This window comes from Colius striatus, chromosome 15 (assembly GCF_028858725.1).
Source record: "Colius striatus isolate bColStr4 chromosome 15, bColStr4.1.hap1, whole genome shotgun sequence".
Lineage (NCBI taxonomy): Eukaryota > Metazoa > Chordata > Aves > Coliiformes > Coliidae > Colius > Colius striatus.
The window spans coordinates 7775532-7799195 of NC_084773.1; the positions used below are offsets into that span (position 1 = coordinate 7775532).

The 23664-nt window shown below is 36.1% G+C and overlaps 1 protein-coding gene across 2 annotated transcripts in view; it reads right to left on the reverse strand.

Annotated features, from left to right (window-relative positions):
- Positions 1 to 4760: 4760 nt before the first annotated feature.
- Positions 4761 to 23664, reverse strand: part of DCP1A (decapping mRNA 1A) — a 36299-nt gene continuing 17395 nt past the window's right edge. For both annotated transcript variants that reach the window (XM_062008494.1, XM_010208419.2), the window contains exons 5-10: positions 23106 to 23244; positions 19014 to 19133; positions 15071 to 15835; positions 12468 to 12533; positions 10272 to 10490; positions 4761 to 8687 (exon numbers count right to left, since the gene is read on the reverse strand). In XM_062008494.1, the coding sequence (XP_061864478.1) occupies positions 8607 to 8687; positions 10272 to 10490; positions 12468 to 12533; positions 15071 to 15835; positions 19014 to 19133; positions 23106 to 23244 (1390 nt within the window). In that variant the 3' untranslated portion in view covers positions 4761 to 8606. The remainder of the gene's footprint in view (positions 8688 to 10271; positions 10491 to 12467; positions 12534 to 15070; positions 15836 to 19013; positions 19134 to 23105; positions 23245 to 23664) is intronic.

Here is a 23664-nt window from a genome sequence, read left to right on the forward strand (position 1 = left end):
GGAATTGCAATGATTGCAGCCTGGCATGTGGAAATACACTACATTCTCTGAACAAACCTGGTGGCGCAACTTTTCTATTCTTTTGTCAGTAATGGCAAGTGCACACTCAAGTAAACACCCTGTGAAAAGAACATTCATCAGGCTGTGAAACAATGGTCAGCTCTACAGTTCTGACTGAAGCATGAAAAATAATTTAAACATCCTTTAGTTTTCATAGAGCAGCAGTTGTCTCTGCCGTGCAGGCTACAAACAGCCTTAACCAGCAACCTGGAAAGTGCAAGGTTCTCATGCAGCATCTGACCCAGAAGTGTCCAGACAGGGAAATCAATTCACCTTTGAAGGTCCATAAGAGCAAGATACAAGAAAAAGATATTCATGCAGAATATATTTGTAGTTCAACTCAACTATAACCTACTCCACAGATACACCTGACAAAGTAATCTGCAAAAGGAAAAGCACTTATGGAAAACAATGGAACAGATCACTTTGGAGCTACAGGCAGCCAAATGCTGGATAAAAGTAATTAAAAAAAATCACAGTAATTTTTATATTGCTTCTAGATAAAATGCCATTTAGTGGGGAAAAAGAAAGAAGCAGAAAACAAAGCAAAATTTGCAGCCTCCAAAATGTGATGGTAATTTTATGATACATGAAGACTGCTCAGATTAAACTAAATAGACCGAGTAGTACGAGACAAGTTTCATACAGAGACTTTACCGAACATGGAGCCTTTCAGAGAAAATCCAAATCACTGCACGTCTTAAAGTTAAAAGGAATTAACTGTGACTGGTTTTGATAATTGTTCTGCTGTTTAATAATAGTTAGGGAAGTATTTCTGTTAGCAATGCAACAAAGTTACAATACTTGAAGTGTCTAATGCTAATACAGCAATATTTGAGGGTATCTGTAATTGATTTACAAAACTTTTGTACATTTAGAAACTGAACTTTCTCTTGTTTTATCTATGCTTGGAAGACTTACTGAATACATAGATGTTCCACAGTCATTTCATCATCCTTACTTTCCCTATTTGACTCTTATTAATTCAGCTTCCATAACACTCTTCAAACAAACTGGGGAGTTATTAGTCACTTAAAACTCTATTTATATTAATATCTGTATTCAAATAACTTAAATTGGTAAAACTACAATAATAAAGTTATCAATAACTTACGCTAAGAGAAATCTCTCAAACAGCAATGCTTTCATAGGTTGTATAAGCTGAGATAAGAGGTGGGAGAGACAGCTGTAACGACCAAATAAAGCAGGATTTATTTGTTCTGTGTTGCCTACAGAAAGAAATTGAAAGTTTTCTTCAGCTTGTCCTCTGCAACACTACAGGCTTTGACTATTCTTTTGAGAAAACAGCTGCATTAGCAGCCCTTCAAGAAGGGAACTGTTCAAGAATGGATTGACATGGATTTATGCCAAAGCATTCTCTAATTATACAGACCATTATGCATCACCAGCACATCCCTCCACATGTGCAAAAATACAGTGACTTCAGTTGTACATGGAACAGATTGCTCAGCTAGGCTTCAGTTATGACATTCGTTAACTGAATTTAAAGTAAAAAAAAAGAATTAAAAAAAAATCTGATTTCTGAGATACACAGCATCAAGAATTGCAAGAAGTAATGCTTAGGAACAGGTATAGATATAACATTAAGATCAGGCTATCTCAAATGAAGCTACAAATAGAGCTACATCATGGACCCAAGCTCATTGACTATGTAGTACGTGAAAGTAATGTAAATTGCATAGATCTTTTATCTTAGCAGTTTCCTTCAGACAGCTATCCTCCTATCTGCAGAATATTGATGTATGGATTTTTGCAAGCCCTTGATGGAAGTACTGCATGCAGTTCTAACCAAGCTCTTGGGTTTTCTGGAAAGGCTTCTGTTATGGTGCAATTTCCCCATTCCATCACTGGAAAAAGAGATCTCACCTATATAATGGGTGCCCTGTGTCTTCCCATCTTGAAATAATACCAGGGCATGCAATAAACCACAACACATTCTATACACACCCAAATCCTGTAGGTTTTAATTTCACCCTTGTATCTCGAATCTTGTGGTAAGCTTAAGATAGCAGAAGCTTCCTTTACAGCAATTTTGTTACACGTCCCCAGGGAGCAGAGGCTAATTTATTTGATGCTTAAAGAGTAGACTAGAGAAGGCACTAAGTATTATACATAAACCTCAAGTCTACATGAGAAAGTCAGATGGATAACCTGCTAAGCCTTTCCCATCCTTCTTATGAGCCACAAGAAGGGAAGCAGGATGTGCAAGCCATATGCTCTCTAAATTAAGACCACATAGTTTTGCGTACATGAGACAGGCTGGGAGATTTTTGCTTTGAGAATACTCTTAAAGCTCCTTGAGTTATTTATAAGAAAAGAAACACAACTTGTGCATTTACATCACGTACCTGCCTGCTTTCAAGTGAGGCCTAAGGGCAAATGCTTTCATTTCAGGCTAAGCTTATGCTTTTGTGGTTTTATTTCCCAAGGTTGACTTTGTAAAATGAAGCTTCGTGAATTTTTAAGAGTGGATTATGGGAGAAACATTTTTAAAGGTCTACTTCAAATGAAATATGAAGAACAATCAAGAATAAGCAGCCTTGTTCTCTGCAGATACTAAGCTGTAAAGTGAGGCCATCAAGCAAAGGTAAAAATTAGGTACTGCTATACATCAGCCGAGTCCATTACGCTGCTTCATAACGGGAGGTTAAAAAACCCTATAGTAGACCTGGCAAATGATGTATTCTTTCTTGAGAAGCAGAGCAGAGAAATAAAAAGCAGACTGGTTAGGCATCAACACACCCTGAAATATTTTGGATTCTTACAGGCAAACCACATTTAGGCTTTGGAAGTAGCTGAAAGTGACACAGCAGTACAGAAACAAAAAAGTAACAAATTCTTCCATGCTTCAGGAAATATCTTCACAGGCCATACTTGTCTCTCCAAAATGCCCTTTTACATTTACTTAGAGTCTTTTGCTGTTCCTTCCCTTGTTCACTTCTCATGAATCTTCTACTTGCTGGCCCTTTCCCTTAATTTTGTTGGAAGTGCTCTTTCAAAAATGCATCAACTGATGAAAGTATCTCCTTGCTGCCCTCTTTTCTCAATGCTTTTTGAACCTAGCTGTGAGTCTCATAAGAAGGATTCTAAGAGGAATTGAAAAATTACTACATAACTGACAAGGATGAACGTTAACAGCGATATTTCAGCTACAGGTCTACCACTGAAGTATAACTATCCCAGATTAAGAGGTGAGTTCAAAAGTAAATCTCTCAATCATAAAATCCAGAACAGAGAAAAAAGCTGATTCATACTTGAAGTTGTGTGAAAATATGACCAAAAAAATCTAATAATAGACAGTGAAAATAACTTTCAAAGTTGTTTAATATATAATTTCTAATTTTTTGTATTTCAGATTAGGTCAAACTTAAAAGAAGTTTACCTCAATTATACTAAAGACTGTATTTAGTCTTTAGTATAATTGAATGCATCCTGTTCATAAATGAAAGAGTTGCATGAATGACAGGTTTCTTATCCTCTATACTATTGTTAAATCCCTAATGTATCTCATATATATAGCTGAATTCTTACCAAACAAATGCATCCACTGACTTCAGTGAATTTGACCCGTGAAAACGGGCTACAACTTAGTTTAAAAATCCCGTTGTGTTACCTTATTCTGCAAGCCTGCAAATAAAATTTGAATTTTAATGGATGACTTCTCGGAAGCCTAATGCTTACTCCTTAATTCTAGCAGGGATTGACTTTACATTCTCATGCACTCTTAGAAAACATGACTGTAGAGCACACACTAGGAAGGAAAAAAGGCCAAAAAGATTTTTTGTACAGTCTCTGGTTTAGCTGCAGATACACACAGTAAGCCAGAAGTATCTGGAAAAAATACTTCTTTAACATTGACCAAACAGCAATGTAGTCAACACAGAATTTAGATTCTAGGACTTAGCTGTTTCCTCTTTTTTTCTCAATTATCTCACAGTAAGTTCGTGTCTTCTGCCCTTATTTAGTACAGTAGTCTTCTGTTAGACAAATCTGCTTTTGTGCATAGTACAGGAGCCAGTTCAATATTAACTATGAGAGCTGCAAACACCCTTCTTCAGTGTCCTCTCCTGATATCTGGTATGCCTCTAACTTTATAGGGGCAGTTAGAATAGGAATAAACACCTAGCTAAGATGAAGGTACTTCAGCATAAGGCTATTCCAACAGAGCATCTGCTATGTTTTTTCTCATCATCCGTCTGTTTTACTTTGTGAAAAATATGGATTGGTAAGTTGCATGATACCAATCAGATATGGTAAGAGGATAACTGCAATTTCCAACATCTACTCTCGAAGACCAGCACTGGATTTAGTATCATATGCCATTTCTAGATGGATGAGAGGGAACAGTATAAAAAAGTGATAAGGAAAGGCTGTACTTAGAAGACAATGAACTTGCAGCTGCATTTCTTAAAACAGACTCCTTTCACTTTATCGAATTCAAAATGCAGAAGATAGCCAGAAACTGTTACAAATGACAGATGATATTAACTGTCCTTCAAACAGGCATGTTGCATTTTATTTAGTGAACAAATGCAATTCAGTTTTGCCCCAGTATGAAAGGGTTTGAGTTTTTTTCTGGAAATGATTACTGCTGAACAAATTCTGAACCTGCCCTTCTAGCAGGCTACTAGAGGTCTAGAAATAAAAAGAACCATTGTAAGATTTTTGGAGGTGCTGAAACATTTGTTTTGAAGTTTTATTACAAAAATATATTTGCAAACATACAAAATTTTGGATGAAAAAATGCTTATTCTTAAACATTTATGCAATAACTTAATAACTGCAAACATACATAGGTGCTATAAAATCCATACCATACCAAAAATGTTAATGATGCAGTATCTACATTTACTGACTTACAATTGTTCCCATTCCGGTTTCCAGAAGTCTTTCCTTCAGCATGGTCTTCTTACTGAAAGATCGTGCAAATGGGTACAACTAGTGCATCCACAAAATGATAAAACTCAGAAGTTACTAAAAGCACGTAACATACATATAAAAACCTAACTAACCATATGCCCATACACTGAAGAGAGAAAAATAAATACACCACCAAATTAGAGATACTGCAATTTTTCCAACTTGAAGTGAAAGGAAAGATATTGCATCTTAACATTTTCATAATGTTGCCAGACAAAACTGAGGTGATACATATTGCACACATTCCTCCTATTAAGATATGCTGTACAAAGCAACTCAAATACCTGGCAAAAAGGTGGCCAATTTGTTTAGAATACTTTTAAAAATGAGAAGTCACAAATTAAAGTTTGTTTTAAGAAATATTTCAGAATTTCTATCAGTGATTACACATTGGCATAATGGGGTTCAGAAGTACACCAAAAGGAAGCAAGTAGAAATGCAAGCAAAAATGAGATACATCCAGCAGTGTTACGTTGAGTAACTTAAACACAGAATTAAATGTTTTATAGGAAATCAAGGTAAATAATTTATTTTTTTGTAACTATATTCAATCATTCTGCAAATCTTGTTTAATTTAGAAAGATACTGCTTCTAAGTTAATAGCTGTTAGGCACCTTTCATAGAAACTTTGCATTATTAAATAACAGCACATCAACTCTAACTACAAAACTGAGAATTTTGATTTTCCTGAACAATTCAGCAGCTGTAGGTTTTAAAACTGTCTTTGATTAGGTCTGAGGTTTCCTGGTTTATTTTTAGGTTTTTTCTTAAGTGACAATGCTAGCCACAAAACACATGCTTAGACAATACTATTAATTTCGGGAGTATAGTTTAAACTGATAATCTGTAATTCTCAAAACTAACAGGTAAAATCCCATTAAGCCAGTAGTTTTACAAAAAAAATCCTCACTTCAAAATGGTCAAAATTTCTTGGGATGGCCCACAGTAATTTGCAACACACCACTTACCCCTACGTGTGGATAAGGCGACTCAATCACTTTGACAAGCTGGTAATTTTAGATTTATACAAAAACTTAAAATAATAAGGAAAAAAGGTAGTCAAATAACACAGTCCACATAAAAAACCCTCACAAGTTTTAACCTGTGGTTGAGCTTGGGTTTTACAATGCAACTTCTCATTTAAGAGGTTTATCTGTTAAACCTACTACTCTGGCACTTGTCACACATCTCTGCAGTGCATGGGATGACACCTAGACTGGTTACGGTGTCTGTTGGCTAAACAAAGAGAGGTCAGAACAAACGTGTGCAGGTCTTGAAGATCGACAGTTTGCTTGTAAAAAAATGCCTGCCTAGTAACTATGATTTCAACTCTGCTTCTCTACCAAGTAATTTTTAAAGTTAGGTAGGTGGGGGGAGAAGTAAACCAATAATGTATTGCTACTAGTATACTACACAACCAAAGTAAAGTAAGTATCTGTCAACTGCTCAAACTTCCCGGACAGCTGGAAACAAGGATATTCAAAGTAGAGTCAAACTCTTGTATCAGCATTGCTGCTCTGAACAGTATCACTATTGGCAACTGTGACTGAAGAACTCAAAATACAACTCCTTCTTCTCATTTCTATAGATCTTTGGATATGATTGTATTCAGCAAACTGTACATACATGCACTATCAGCTTCTGGTATTCCTAATCTTAGAAATTCTTATCCAGTCTTTCTTTGAAGAAACTGGAAGCTGTCCACAAAAGTGAGAACTCACTTCATCTTTGCTAAATCCACAAAAAAAGCAACTCTCTATTTGGTTTAGGCTATCCATTTTTTGTTGAGAGGAACTGCTCTTGTTGGTTTGGCCCTTTTAGTGAAACTTCTTTCTCAAAATATCTAACAAAAATTAATTTAGACCTAATTTGAGTCTTATTGTTTATGTACATACACAGTATTAGAACTCTAGAATTTAAGCAGGAAGTTCTTATCTTCCTTAACAAGGCTGTGTTTATATTGCTGAATTCAAATGCTACTGTTAAAGCCAAGATATTTCTTGATGAATGTGCATGACATTAGCATCCTTCCCTGAATCTTGTACATTTTTCTAATCAAATACTATATATTTTAACTGAAAACACTGAATTCAAAGGCTGAGAAGAGCTTTTCAGAAGGCAGGTAGTGCTAAACAACATATATATTCCACTAAAAGCTATGAAAAAACTAAAATAGATCAAATACATAAAAATGTAAATATTTGTTGCATCTAAAACATACCGACTTGTGAACAAGTCACAATTAAAGCTTAATTACTAGTTTCCAATGAAATGACCATGCACCTTGTCTACATCAACGTTAACTAATCCTTAGACTATATATACATACATGTATGTTGTAAGGAGCCAAACAATTTTTTTCTTCATATTTCAATAGTGCTTGAAGGAAAAGAAAGAAGCAGTGCATCGTAACTCACTACAGATTATCTTTTGACTCAACAAACCAAAGCTTTTATACTGGAAAAGTATCCTTTAAAATTGCTATTGCTGGAGGAAGTTGGGACCTGAAGTCTTAATATTAAATTACCTTTGCATGCCTTGAAATAAATAACAGCCATGGGCAAACTGACACAGCAGCGTAAGAAACTACAATTAGAAATTTTCTGTTTGCAAGTGGAAAAGAATCCAGTTAAATTCTTACATTAGTGAATTACTACATCACATATAAAAAACAATAGCATTTTAATTAGATAAACCTCAGACTATGAAGTATGTGCTAACAATCTGAGGACAGGCCAACAGAAGAAAAGCATGCATTTGTATGCTAAAAGGGAAACAAAGTATAAGTTATACCAAATCCTGATGAACAGTAAGAGGGTCTTCCAGTGGTGGTCTCCTAACTATAAGTTTAAAACAAGAAACTTCAACATGCAACAGAACTACTCTGTTGCTTAAGGAAAGAAAAAAAATACAATCACTGAGGATTTTGCATTTTTAGAGAAAGTGGTCTTACTCATTTGGATATCTGTTTAATGTCAGAGACACAGAAGCTAATAAGATTAATGGGATATTGAAAAGATGAATTTTTGTGCATTAGCTAGAGACTGTCAATGTATTGCAACATATCAAGCAAATCAAGTTTTAAACATTCAGTTAAAGATTTAGCTCCAAAGGCCTGGCTTCCAGGCTTCCTGGCTTCCCCACAACTGCCAACTTAATCACAAAGCAATTCACTCTCCTTTCCCTCAGCCTTTTAAACTGGAGTTAGGTTCCTACAACTGAATTTTGTTCTGCTGTGGTGTAGTGTACTGTACTATGTATTTGCTGGTTTAAATAGTATTTAGTCTTTAATCCTTGGACAGTGAATACAGCTAGGAATGAAAGCCAGAGCAAACATTTGCACATTCCCTTAATGCTAATGAGAGCTCAAATGCAAATTAAGTTCCTTCCCCAATAAAATCAAAGGTTTGCTGGTGATGATCACAGTGAAAACCTAGATCACTTCTGAGAACATTACTTTCATAAGTATTTAAAGAATAGTCTTTCCTAACAGGTTCAAATTCAAGACGTTGAAAACTAAATATTCTTTTACAAAAATATTAGTTGTATAGACGAGGCATAATTGTTTCTAAAATGGATGTATTTTAAAGTAAATTTAGCTTCAATTATAGCTTAATATTGTCTGTATTCTTGGTTAGGACTTGCAAGTAGACTTCATGAATAGTGCTGAGAAAACGGGAATCATTCTGCAGGAAAAAAAACAACAGCAGAAACATGAGTAAAAAAAGCCATAAAAGTGTAACACCATTTAAGCTGTACATAAGAATTCCTTACAGTGCTGTCTGATAGTTAAGAGAAAGGAACTAGCTGTGTACTTGTACAAAAGGCAGTTCTTTTTGGACAACACACAGACTTTAAACCATGAATCTGGTAAGACAGCTAAAAATATCACTAAGCACACTGGATGTGCAAACAAACCAACAAAACAGGGGTCACTAGGGCTGCCTTGGCCACTACTTCCCTTCCCTCCAGTGTCCAAACCTTTGTTACAGAGAATTCCATCCTATGTACAGGCTCCCAAATAAAGTCAGTGTGTCAGAAGTAATTTTATTTGTATTTTTCAAGACCAGCCTGAAAAGAACTGCAGGGTGTTATACAAGAATTCTCATGTCAAGGCATGACCAAGAAGTGAATCACTTTAATCTATAGACAATATTTAGAAGTATTCCTTGAGTCCAATTCTTTAAAATTACAAGTTTACAAAACTGGTATCTAATCAGCTAGCTTGAAGATGTCACATTCACTATACAAGATCTGCACAGAAAATTTGGTATGCTGCTTGGAGTGCTGTGCAAGCAGTCCCATGCTGCGGGGTATACATATTTTGGTTCTCATTCACCTATCTCTATTCAGCTCTCTAAAGTTACTACAATGATTTTCTTCAGACTACTGGCTGAGAATCATCGTGTTATGTAGCTAATGAGACTAAGGCTTCTGGCAGTTGAGCTCAGCTGCAAGACATACAAGTAAGCTTAAGTCTTTAAAAGAGAAAAAAAACAACCCCATACACACTGATACATAAAATGATTACATAAAAAAAGAACACCACAGACAAATCAGGAAACCTAGCTAATGATGGGGTCTGGTAGTAGCCCTTTTTGGTCCTAACCACTTTATCACTGGGAAGATATTGTCCTTAATTTGTAGACTTGCATTTTTTGTGTAAGCTCTAGTAACATCAACATGCTGGGGGAGTAAGAGAATCCCGAGTTAAAGAATGGTTTCTCACTCATGGCAACTTCGCCATGACATTAAAGGGCAAAATGTTCTCATTCCATGGCTACTTTAAAACATGACACATGTAATTCAACCAAACTTTTTAGTCCTTAGAAATAGTAGAACTAGAACTTTGCAATTTCCGTTTCAAAGACACATACTTCGGTTAAAGATTAGGAGCAGTTCCAGAGACCTGAAAACAGGGAAAGACTTCCCTGGAAAAGCAGGAACTCTTACAAAGACAAGAAAACCAATCTCCACATCCTCATAACGAGGGCTTCTAGTGGTACAATTTTCCCCTCACTTATCTAAAAATCCCTATGAATGTTAGAAGATGCAACTAATTTACTGTTTTAAGTCCTTCATCTCACAATGAAAAGGAGCAAGTTCCTGTATGTTACACATACAGCGTGGAATAATCTGCCCCTTCCAACAGAAAGGAACAACTTCTGTAGTTGTTTCAGGGCAAAAAGTTAGAGGTACAGAATTTCTCTGTACTGGCTATCCACTTGGAACCCCCATCCCTCAGAAATATAACTCTGTAAAGACAGGACCTTTATTAGATGTATCAGTGCTTCTTGAAGCTGAGATCTACTAAGAACAGTAGGAGGTATAGTCTGAATTTCTGTTGTTCCAAGTGTTAAAGGTGAAGAAGAATTGACTTTATTTTCCACTTCAGTGGCTTTTGTAGCTGATTGCTGAAAAACACTAGGAGACAAGAGGATCGAAGGCGTTACTGTAGTTGTGGCTGTAACAAACTGCGGAGGTGCGGCCTGTAAAAGAAATTAAAATTAATAAGCACTGAGTCCAGTAACAACAAATTTTGTTATGAAAGCTGACAAGATGAGCATTAAAATAAATACATAAATTGTAGCCATGATTTTTCAGTCATATTACAGAACAGCTGCTCTTAATGAAGCAGTATCTATCTATGAAGATTAATATCAACAGCAAGTCTAATTTTAAAAGCTAAAGGCAGTAACAGTCTTCAATATTCTTGTAGGCAGACTCCTTCCTTCTCATGTGGTTGCAGCCTTCCAGAGTTTTTGAAATATAACACACACAATAAAAGACAAGCTTTTCACCTAGGTAGTCAAATGAGCCTGTAGCTGCTTTGCAAATTATGCCAGTCTTGTTTCTCACTCCCATGCTTCTATGGTTTCCAACAAATACAGTTACAATTTTAAGTATCTCCATGATGTTGAAAGGACACTGAAATATTCTCATTTTAAGTACATTTTCCCCTAGAGAGATGGGACTATTTTGAGGACCACCTTCCAACCTCATACTTCCACAGGTCTGCGTCCCTTTCATAATAGAAATGCACACATTGCGTTTACCATTTTTCATTTTAAACCAAAACTTGCAGATGTACAGGAATATTATATTTATATAACATAGACAGGAATAAATATCAGCTTTCAGCATCTCTGACATCCCCTGATAACTGCAATTATTATTCAGTATGATAATACATATCTTGCTTAGGCTTCCAGAAGGACCAACATTATGAAAAAAAAAAAAAGCCAGCCTTACTGAAAAGCAAGCAATACTAAATGTGGCATGTAAAGATGTCTGATATGTCATCAGAAAGAGCTCCCCTTGGATAATCAAAAATCTTCAGAAGAAAAAAAACTTGCAAAGCCATCTAAAGTTAATGTGTGTATGAAGAGCAACAACAGAACTAGAAAACTGATTGCTACAGTCAAAACTGTGAAGACTTAGAGCGTGGGATTTCAGCTGAAGATGTGTTTAAACCAACAAATGCAGTTTACAACACAACATGCATACATTTCTTAAAATTCCAAAATGCATGTAAAATGCTTTTATTTAGATATTTATTATGTCATGAAGTGACTATATAGCTTGACTTACAGCAGGGCAGTAGCTAAACCAGCATTTTCCTTAAAGCAAGAACATTTTTACTGCCTTCACAATCAGATTTGGGCACACTACAAAAACTGCTTTTACATAGTGGAAGCTGGACAAGAATGAGACAGTTTAATAGATTTGAAAAAGAAGGGAGAGGGAAAAGGAGAAATTACTGATGGTATCCTGAAAAGAATACTTAACAAAAAGGTAATTAAAAACAGTTCTTGAAGACTTGACTACTACCAGGTATTGTTTAAACTGCAACCTGCCATTTTATATTGCTTATTTTTGAACTGTTATTCGAAGGCAGTTCTAATAATGTTAAATCCTGTTTACATCACTACAGCTTGCTGTTAGAAAGTCTTGCAGTAACAAATTCTTGCTATTCTTTTCTTTCTTCATCTTCCATTCTTTTCAGTTGGTATCTTTTTCATAAAATACATGGTATCTCAGGAAAATGGAAAGAGACAGTAAGGCAAGAATTGCATTTTATGCTAGGGTGCTTAAGGTTGAGCTAAGGCTAACAGATCCCACTGCAATAATAATATAGCATTAGTACTGCTTGTTTACAAGACTAAAAAAGAAAATTTAAATGGTGAAAACCCAAAGCAAGATTGCAGATCCAAAAATGTGTTATCTTTTCTGCATTAGCACCAACAATAAGAGCCACTACACACCAAAACAGTGTTCTCCTTCACAGCAGTCTACAGAAACTCCCCCTTGCTTCAGTAACAGCTTGTTTTGTCTTTGCAGCAGCACTTTAAATATGGTCAGTGGGCGATGACTACTGGAGATACCAACTGCTTATCACAGTTTTACAGCCCCTCACTCCTTTAAGAAAAGCAACAAACAATTATCAAAAGTACTTATGCACTTACTTGATTTGCTTTAGACAAAGTCTTTGACTGTGGAAATACTTCTGATTCCTTGTTTTGTTGTACAGTCTAAGTTAAAAAGAAAGGAAGCATAATTCACAAATTAGTATCCACAGCTCAATTTTCAGTGGTTCTCGGTTTTTCTGAAAGCACAAAACCCACAAATTTCCAGAGTTTAGACGAAATTTGACCCATTTTGTAAAACTGATATGATGAATGTGAAGTTGGATAAAGAGAAGACCTATGTTTTGTTTTCAGTATTTCAGCATACCTGTAAAGCCACACTAAAATACTTCTGAAGAAAGAGCACTGCAGATTCCTCCCACCCCTTCAAACCTAAACATTAAACCACTGAAACTGCCAACAAAACAAGTGCTACAAAGGGAGAGGCTGGTCCCTTGTAATCAGTTTGATAAACTGTCAGGAAGGTTAAATTCTGTATTCTTTTCCCAAGGAGCTTTTACCTCCACAACAATGAAATTCTGTTTTCTGACAGAATTTCGGCAGTATTTGATACCTTTACAAACAGCATCCAAATATTTCTTCAGTTATATTTCAAGATTATAATAGAATAAAATGCAATTATTATAAAATATTAGAAAACACAGTAACAGGCAAGTAGATAAGGTACTTAGTAAATTCCTGTGACATTCTTTGAAAGGCCATTTGGAATACCTCTTGGCAACATGGCATAGGCCAAAACCCCTTTGCAACAGACAGTATTTAGCTTATTTGAACTGTAATGACAAACACTAGGGGAATTGATAATCCTTAATGACAAAAATATAATTAGCTTTATGAGGTCGTAACAAGCACAGGATAAATTTCTTTAAGTCTAATTACACAGGAATTAAGATGTCTTTCACCAGTTTGAGGGTGTATTTGGACTAAGAAGGATTTTGTCTAAGGAAAATATGTACACAGAGTAGACATGGTGGAAGCTGCAAAAAAAAAAAAGGGTGTAAGACTGGCATGTGAGGAACTATCCCAAGGCCATCAAACAGACAAATAAACGCAGTCAAGGGCAGTTATGGATAAACTCAGCCAACCTTTATAAATGCTCAAAGGCATCACGATCTTCAGTCAAATGTGTACCAAGGTTTAATAGTACATGAAAGAAAAATACTGATCAGAATGTACAGTTCTTCAATACTAGATCAAGATAGCTGCTCGATGCTGTACTTGGACCTCCTCCTCCAAAATTAATCAGTCCAAACATTTCAAAAAGGTGACTGCTGGGAACATAATCCTAGCATGTGGCAGTCACACCTTCTCACAAATTTTCAACAGTAGTAGATTAAAAATAAGGTAATTAAAAAGACAGCACAATGAAAGCACACCTATCTCTTAAACATTAAGACAGGCGTAACTCTTATGAGGACACAAAATCACTTGAAAAATATGGAGCATTACAAAATAATGCTTAGGACAAGTTACAGGCTGAAGAGTTGAGCTTTTGATTAGATCTCTGTAACGATTAAGTCATTTTGAGGTCTCTTCCAACCCTTAAGATTCTGTGCTTACAATATTATAGCAAAGTGTAGCAGTTACCAAAGATTTTGCTAGAAACCCCTGGCAAGTACTGGGTAAAAATTAACATTAGAAAATTCATGCAGATGTAGCTGTAAGTAATTTTGTTTGTTGGTTTTTTTATTCTTGCATAAAATCACTGTACTCAAGATGCAATAAGATACAATCAAATATTGGCTTAGTCTGCATGAATGTAAATAAAAATAATGCAACAAAATGAAAAGAAGGTTTTGGATAACCTTACAGGTGGGCACTACAGAAAGTTACACCCTTCAGAGAAAAAAGAATTCCTGTAACCTAAACTCATTAATGCCTTTGATACTGAAGTAGCCAATTATACAGCTGAGCAATACTGATCGATGAAAAAACTGTAACAAAGCCACGTGCATTAACCTCACAGACTGGCACTGACATTTTCACCTCCTCTCTGAAAACAAATTTACTTCCCTGGTTTATATTAAAGCATAGAAAACAGATTCTCCTCCAAGAAGTAAAAAAAGTTTAAGAGATCCTTTGTAAGCAATACCAGGATAAACCAAACCAAGGTGGTCAATCAGACAACATAAGTCACTCAACGATCAATTTTACTAAGTAACTAACAACATCTCAATGTAGCCCACAGGTATCCCTAGAAGGGGATCAAAATTCAAAACATCCAAAGCAAAATAAACAGGAACAGGAAATTGTTAATTTAGTCCCTTCAAAGACAGTTCAGGCTAGACTTCCACAGCATCAACGCTTATAACCCTGGTCAATCTATAACCACCTGTTCCTTCTCAAATCTTCCATTCTCAGTAGTATTTTTTCTTGACATAAGTACAGATGAATTCGTTAGGACTTATTCATGCCCTAATAGCACCATCTTGAAACACCTCCTCCTTTACAGACACGACTGCCACTGAAATCTAATGGAATTATCTACTGGAATTAGATTTCAGTCAGCAATTCAATGTCACACAGTGGAAGGCCTATATTATTTTTAAAAGGCTATTATGTAACAGTATATTTTCCAAGGAAAAAAATGTATAATCTATAAATAGTCTAAAGCTTCATGGATATAAAAACCCACAGAATACCTGAAGGGGAGAGATTATCTTGCTGTTCAAAGTTGATGGCTTACTGTGAGATTCTTTGAAGCTTTCTGGTGTTGCAAGCTGGCCAACCGAGGCAGAGATGCTTGGTGTTATGGAAGTCTTAGTGAGAGGCTGCTGTTGCATTTGGTCATGCTGTGGGGTCAACCTGAGTTTCTGGAGAAGATCAACACTTGTATGGGATGTACTTGAGACAGTTCCTGTGTTTGTTGCTGTCAAGGGTGCTATAAGCTGGCTTTGGCCAGCCATGAGATTTTGTGGAGCGTGGTTCACTTCAGATGGTGGCTGGTTCACTAGTGGGGATATCTGCTTGGCAGCTTGCTGCATGACTTGCATTATACTGTTGCTTTGTTTTAGGCCAGGAAGCATCTGAGGTGGGGCAGCTTCCATTGTCGAGGTTGAATTAAGAATAGGGCTTAAACGTACTGAATAGCTTGAAACACTCTTTATATCAGGCTGGGAAACTGAAGCTGGAGGTATTAGTATAGGTGTTAAACATTCTTGTTGATTCAAAGGATTGGCACTGGCTTTAATACTTGGACTTTCAGATTTCCCTAGAGATTGTTGTATGACTGTTGACTGGTCAAAGGAAAAAGGCAAGAGCAAACTATGCTGCTCTCTGGCAGAGGTGTCAGTCTGCAACTTCTCTGTTCTCTCTGGATTGGGATATGGAGCTGTGGGCTGTTCCTTTGGTACAGAGGTTCCAAATAGTTCCTCCAAAGTCAGATGCTTCTGCCTTGACTGAAATGGCTAGAAAGAAGGGAAAGTACATTTTCAGTTTAGAAATAAACATGACATTGTGCACCTCACATGGTCTACTACATTTTCAAGAAACTATGAAAGACAACTAGGTCAAATTCATTGAAAACATAGTTTGGACATCAACTGTGCCCTACTTACAAGAATTCTGAAATTCATTTAATTTACAAGGAACATTCTACCTATGTAAGCTTTTTCTCTACAGGCAGACTGAGCACTAGTAGTAAAGAAAGGGGAAGACTATGGACTCTGTCATTAAGATGCCATATGCCATCATGGATCAGCCCTAACTACACCTGGCACTTTGGAGTGGGAGGAGGGAGGGCATACATATTTACACATTCATATAAATTTAGTTTGAGTTGGAAATGATTAAATTGCCTAAAAGACAGGAAAGGAACAGGGAAACCTGAAGATACACAACTGATTTAGCAATGCATGCTTAGACAGTTCTTCTCAGCCTTTTAATTAACAATGTAATAGATGTTACCACAGGTAAAAGAATCTGTACAAATCTAAACATACATGTGTATATCTCCTTGAAAACAATGTAACTATACAAAGTTACATCTCCTGATTATTTAGTCTCTTCTCAAAAAATAAATCTAGTCTACACCACTGACATTGTTAGAAAAAAATCTCATTTTAAGGATGTCATTATCTTAATATTTTGCTGAAAATATTTAAAACTGTGTTTCACTAAATAGAACAGAAGTAACTATTAATATCCTTAATCTCTTTTTTTTCCTTTTTTTTTAAGGTTGCACAGGACCAGAAGTTATGTAAAACAGCTGGACTAAAATACAACATTCTGTTCAGAAGACTGAATGGCCTGCAGCACAAGTTCAGCAGATTCTGATGGTATGTCTAAACAAAGATGCTATTTCACAATGACAACTACTGTATTATGACATTGCTCTGCTAGGTCTAATTTTACTAACACACATAACAGCAGTGAAAGTACAGCAGTACACGTAGCCACGCAAGTAGCCTAACAAAAAAACCTCAAGCTTGAAATCATATTGACTTCTGCCCAGGTTACTGAACTCCACTGCTATTGTTATTTTTTACACAGAATTACAGAATGGTAGGAATTGGAAGGGACCTTTATTATCTAGTCCAACCCCACTGTTAGCAGGTCTACCTAGATCAGGTCACACAGGAACACATCCAGGTGCCTCTTGAAAATCTCCAGAGAAGGAGATTCCATACCCTCCCTGGGCAGCCTGTAATTTTTAGCTAGTTTAAAAGCTAGCTAAAATCTAGCTAACTTAAAGTCAGACACATATAATTTTGCATCTGAAGTAATATATAGTTCATAAACCTTTCACATTATGTGGGGAATTCTTCCTAGAAAGTTGTTCGTTCTTTTCTCTACCAACCTCACTGTTCTCGAGACCTGTCCTTCAAATGTAAATATTCTGTTAAGAGAAAAACCCCTATTCCATCTCACTTCAAACCAAGCTTCAGTATGATAAACTGACTAGCTTTCCTTTACCAATATATGATAAAATCAAGTAATTCACAGAAATCTCTACCATGCTCTGATAGAGCTTCTTACATGGATACAGTCTCATATCTGAAGTTAATTTCCATCCTAAAGTGTAGACCACGTGTTTTGCTTGTTCCATCTCTTGCTGTTATGAAGACCCTTATCAGCAGGGGTTACAAAATGACAAGATGATAATTTTACTTGATAGGAACAGAGTGCTGCTCCCAGGGTTTCTCTAGAAATCATTTCAGATATATTGAAACATGAATTAGCAGTCAGAGCTGGCACTATAAAGTTCAACTCCCCACCCCTCATTTTAATGAATCAACTGTTACTATTCCATCCCCTAAACCAGATGCCTCCTGTCTATACCCTAGCCTTAACCTGTACTGGAAATTATTACGACCACTACAAAGCAAGTATTTTGTTGCCAACTACTAAGTGCAAGGCTGCACACATTCTCACAGGGCATTTCCCTTCTCGGGGTGTTTCCTGCGGAGAGCCCTGGGGCGCCCGCTGGGTGGCGCTGTCTGCAGCACAAGCACCTCACACGGCTTTGGCTTCTGTTTCTTTCTAACCCGATCTCTAAAAAGTCATGTCAAGCTACAGCTTCCTCGTGCAGAAACGCTTATTAGGAAATGAAGCCAAATATTAAATGATTGCTACCTATTCCGGCCACTTCGGTGATGATAATAACTATTTTGTAACCAGCTTCCTGTGGTTCAAATACAACATAGCCACAAAACAGAGGCTGTTTTCAGTAGCCTATTCACCGTGGTTTAAGCTTTAATTAAAAGAGGGTCACCAAGCTTTAGAATCTGTAGATATCTGGATACATGCTGATTCAACATGCAGTATCTAACATATATCTCAACATTGGTATTACCACAATTTAAGCCACATTCTTGCCCAACACTACCTTTTTTTTTGTTTACATTATTTCCTTTCCTGAAGAGGAAGGAATATATTGTCAAAAAGTTCTTATTGCAGGAAAAAACCTCAAATCCAAACATCCTCCCTCTGCCCACAACAAAAATTCTGAAGCGAACCAACAACACATTTTTTTCACTAAGTACGAAGAAACCAGTCAAGATGACTAATATTACCAAACAGTCATGCAAGCAGAGGTTCAATGCAAGCTTTGGAAGATCAACGTAATAGAAAACACATTTACCCAAGAGAATTTGGTGCTGCCATGATTGAAGCACTTCCAATTCCCTGTATAGCAAATTAAGTTAGCATGGCTGTAGCTATTGCTTTGAAGGTAGCAGCGATAAACCTTGTATAAATGTCTCAATTGTGAGAAAAAAGGGCTTCAATTCATGTGTGAAAGACCGCAACACAGTATATGGCAAATTGATGCAATTTTCACTCCAATAATGTGGCAGAGATATTTTTTCTGTGCTTCCTAGCTCTGAAAGTCATCCTGCACATTACCACAGACTGACTTCTTCCAGAATCTAAGTTACCCTATTTAAAAATACTTGGATGTTCACAGTAGTATGGGTATAGCCCTGTATTTTAAAAAGTTATTTAGAATTTAGGATCTTAAGAGTCTTCAAACCTATTAATTTATTCAAAGTGGTAATATATTCAGCAGACAACACTTCAAGCATTCTAAGATTAAAAAAAAAAGAGATACCAAAACAAAGTGCTAAATGGTGGGGAAAAACATACCTGCTCTTGCACTTGTAATGAAGTTTTTTGTTCTGAAGACTCTACGCTTTCTGGCTTTGGAGTATTTGCATTTTGTTGCATTCCAGAGCTTGGTGTCATGCTTAAGTCACTGATCTGATTCTGAGGGGAGTAAAAAAACCACACACAAATACATGAGTTAAGTCTATATTTATCCACTACTATAATCCCGTTTACATGGCACTGACCGAAATACAGACAATGCAGAGAGTAATGATTTTTATAATAGTGTGGAATTTACAAATTTTAGGAAATGAAAGTTACATCAAGACATCCACCATCTGGTATGGTTTCACAAAGATTTTACTCTTTCTTTAAAAAACAAAAAAGACACCTGGTTTCATACTTCTATCACTGAAAAATAAAGTAAAATATATATTAAAAAGGCAAGCTTTTCACAGCCTTTATCTGATTTAGCTGCTAATGAGGAAGTTTGCTATACTTCACTAAATCAAGAATCCAAACTAGAAACAGCTTTGAAAAAAAATCCTGTCAGAAATCATTCTAACTGGCTGTCAAGAGAGCTTGTCACTGACTTATTTGCACAAGATTTAATTAATCATGTACATGTGTTTTTAGAACATGTTAATTTAGTTTTCTGTGAACAAGGCAGGCAAAATACAGACAGAAGAATCACATTATAATGGTATGTTTATAGATTGACTTTAATATTTAATAAATATATACATAAGCAGAAACTGTATTACAGTTTAAATCACCAGAGAAAAACCTCAAACTGTAGGACAGTCTAGCTTTCAATAGATAAACTACACCTTATGCATATGATATAGCTGCAGGTTTCCTCAACACATGATGATCACTCTGGTCTCTTACCCACTGCAGCAAATCATGGGTTAAACTTCTTCACAACAAGTTAAAAAAAAAAAAAAAAAAGGGCTTTATTATTTTGTTTTCTAATTAAAAGCAATAAACACAAAAATCAAGACCATCTATTGTGATTTAGGGACAGAGGCAAAAAGCAACTTCTCCTGTCTTTCCAACTTTAAGCCATGAACTCGAAGGCTAAACTTTGTGCCTGAAATGCTAGATGCCTTGTGGTTCCAAAAAAATCAGGCAAAGCATAGTTTTCTTCTCACTAGAGGATGAGCTGCAGTTACGTTTCCATGCTCATACCGACAACACACACACAAAACATCACACTATAAAAAGCTTCCATTCACTTTATTAGAAAAAAAAAATCTCAGAATTCATTCATTTTCACATATGGACTTGATGTAGTGAGTACTTGAAGGATTATGCTGATTTGGAATCCTAGATTAAATCACTCAGGCCCTCATAAACCTCTCTTTCTCTCTCTCTGCCCCCTTCTCATGCTGACACTCTGCCAATCTCATGTGGGCTGCACACAAGGATTACTGTATGATCCATCTGGTATGTACCAGGCAGATAAGTACTTCCTGCTCCTAAATACAAATTCATGCGTAATTACTGACTGCCATAAAATAATGTAAAAAAAAAAAAAAGCCAGAAAATGTCTCTCAAAAAGCCACCTTCAAAACAAGTTAGTTACCTGACTATATTAACATCAACATACCTTGGCTACAAGGAGTTACAAAATTAACATGTCAGAGATTTGTTGCTAAAGCTCAGGTGGTCAACAGAACATTCTCCAAAGAAGTTTGCTTGAAACATAACAAACACTGTTCAATTCTGTTTATCTGGCAACTTCTGCACAGCTACAATCACAACAGACTATGGGATTATGTTCAAAAGATTCAGTTTACAGTTCACATACACATATGTACACAAAAAGGAAATTACACACAACAAACAACAACTCAAGATCAAGATACAAAAAATCCCAGTTACACAGTAGCTCTACTCTAGCTCATGTCCTTGCATATTTCCCTATTGTATTTCAGGCATCACAGACATGGAATGTTTATTACAAAATCTGCATACCATTGCCTGTTTATCAGTATTTTACTTGTCTACAGAGCTTCATCCTGACCCTTCAGAACTTTGTTTCTAGCAAAAGCTTTTCAGTACTCTCACATGAAAAATATTTGAAACTTCGATGAGAAGCTGGAACATTGAGTCATTAAGAGTCATCTTTAGGAAAAGTGGATTATCCAATATTGTAAGGACAATGAGGAAGAAAGACTTCATCACACCCTAAGAGGGCACTACCAAAACAGTGAACTATTATGGTGCACGTCTTCTTCTTGTTTTGAGGGGCTTTTTCTCCTTCCCCAAAAGCCTTAAATTTCTTCAAATTCATCTCAACTGATACAACATTGAAAGTTGTTAGGTTATGATGCTTCCTTCTCAGAAAAACCTCTTACTTCCACAATAGTGGCCTTCATACAGACACCTTCTCCCCAAATAGCACTAATGCTCAGAGAATCAGAAGCATATATTTTTTTTCCACTCTGTATTTAAGGCTTTCAAAACCCACATTGCTGGTTTTCAGAAACGAGTATCTAGCCTGGGTCAAATATATTGGATGATTTGTCATGTTCACCTGCCCGCTATCTGTGTCAGAAAGTGACAAGTTAAGTTGCATTCTTTTCTCCTCATCCTGCATTATACCATAACACTCCTCTATCCTACAAATACTCAAATGAACTCTGCTGCAACCTACTGCATAAGCAACTTCTGGAAGGAATCAAGCACTCTACCAATGTGCTAACTACTCTTCCAATAGTGCAGCAACAAAAAACATACCACAACCCTGCAATGTTATACGCGCACATTATTGTATGAGTTCTTGAATTATACTTAAGGTGTGTTCAGGATCTGTTTCCTTTTTGGATCTCCACCTACTACCCTTCTATCACTCCTGTATGTATGAATTTGGTCCTCAGCACTATATAAAGTAATCATTTCCTAAGAAAGTCAATATTCTCCTTCAGTATGTAAGCTCGTGAATTTTGCTATGGCAAAAGATACCAGACATACTTTTCTCAAATTAATTTATTGAAAGATCGACACACAGTAGACAAGTAACAAACTACAGAAGGACAGGGGAACAGCATTGTTATACTTAGTCTACAGCTATCAGAAGCATGCTTTAAAGTCTACATATGTACTGAATAACTAAATCTCTGATATTTAATAACACAATAATTCTTTGGAGACTAAGAAGAAATGGGCGCCGTTGGGTAAAAATTTTATTTGCCATTTTCTCATAGCAGTAGAAATGGTTGTAAAATTGGCCTATCCAGCAGCATTTCAAGTTGGATCATACAATCAGTATTGAACTCGTCTGAAATTAGTTTCCTAGTGTAGTGTACTTGAGGGAATGAATGAGACATCAGTCTGAAAACAGGGCTACTGAATGCCTGCTCCTTAAACAAAACACGGCCAATATGTTAAAAACTAGTTTCCAAATAGCTTTTTTAAGGAATGAAAAATAATGACGTAGTAGGAAAAGAGGTAACAAATAAAGTAATAATTATAGACATAAGAATTATGAATTCATGCAACATGGAAATCCCACACTGGTTTAAAATATGAAGTTTTCCTGACATAACTTCTCCTGTCTAAGTCACTGTACGTCTGTGCTTGTATCACAGGCATCGGACAGTTCACGAAGTTTTGGGGCTTCTGTTATATTATTCAACGTTTTACTGTGTAGCTCAATGGATGCTCTTGATTATGACATAAATCATAGCACATCTCCTCCAGTGACTTTCAGTATAGATGAAAAACTGAAAACCCAAAGTGTTTGCCACTATAAGGAATATTTACAATAATGGAACTTCAAGATCACAAAGCCAGACATGTTTGGTATGTTCTTCTACACTGTGACATAGAGAATTATTTGTTCATGTTTCCTTTAAATATCTCCAAAACAAGATAGTAGATGAGTACTGAGATAAAGTAGTCTGTGCACCTATTTCAGAAAAATATTTATTGTGTCTGATTCTCCAGGTATCTGTTTTAAGACTTGTAATTTGCATTCCACATGATGTCCTAAGCCCCCTCTTCAGAACAAGAGGTTATTTATTTATTTATTTATTCACAAGGTTAGGGGAAAGAAAAAAATAAAAAAAAACAGAGAAAAGAAAGAGAGAGAGAAAGAGAAAAAAAAAAAAGACATTTCCTTACTCTTTCATATTCATCCTTGGCTTTACTAAGCATTTCCAGGATGTCAATGGGCCTGTTTTCATTGCAGCCATTGGTTCTGCTGGGACTTTTTCTGTCTTGGGAAACTTGCTGTGATCTCTGAGCTTCTTGTTCTACCACTCTATAACAGCAAAAGAGAAAAAGAATTAAGAAATTTTAACTGGAGTTAGCATCTTGCAAAAAGCAATAAAATGTACTCCCAGCATATTAACACGTTTTGTTCTTCTTGAATAAAAGCTTAACAGAGGGCCAAAGTTACACAAGTTTGCATTTGCCACAAGGCTTACATAAATCAAACTGACAAAAGGTCTGTATGATTTATCTCCAATCCAGGCAGCACTGGCCTGCATCTCAAAGCTTGCCTACAGTAAACACTACTACTATAAAACTGTTCTACTTAGGCATTTTTTACAACAAAATATGTGGACATTCAAGCCTGTGACAAAGAGAACATGTATTATGTCTGTGTGCTGTAGAAGACAGTAAAATACTTTTTTTATTCTTTACTTCCTAATATGCATTTTTTCCATATCTAGTCAAA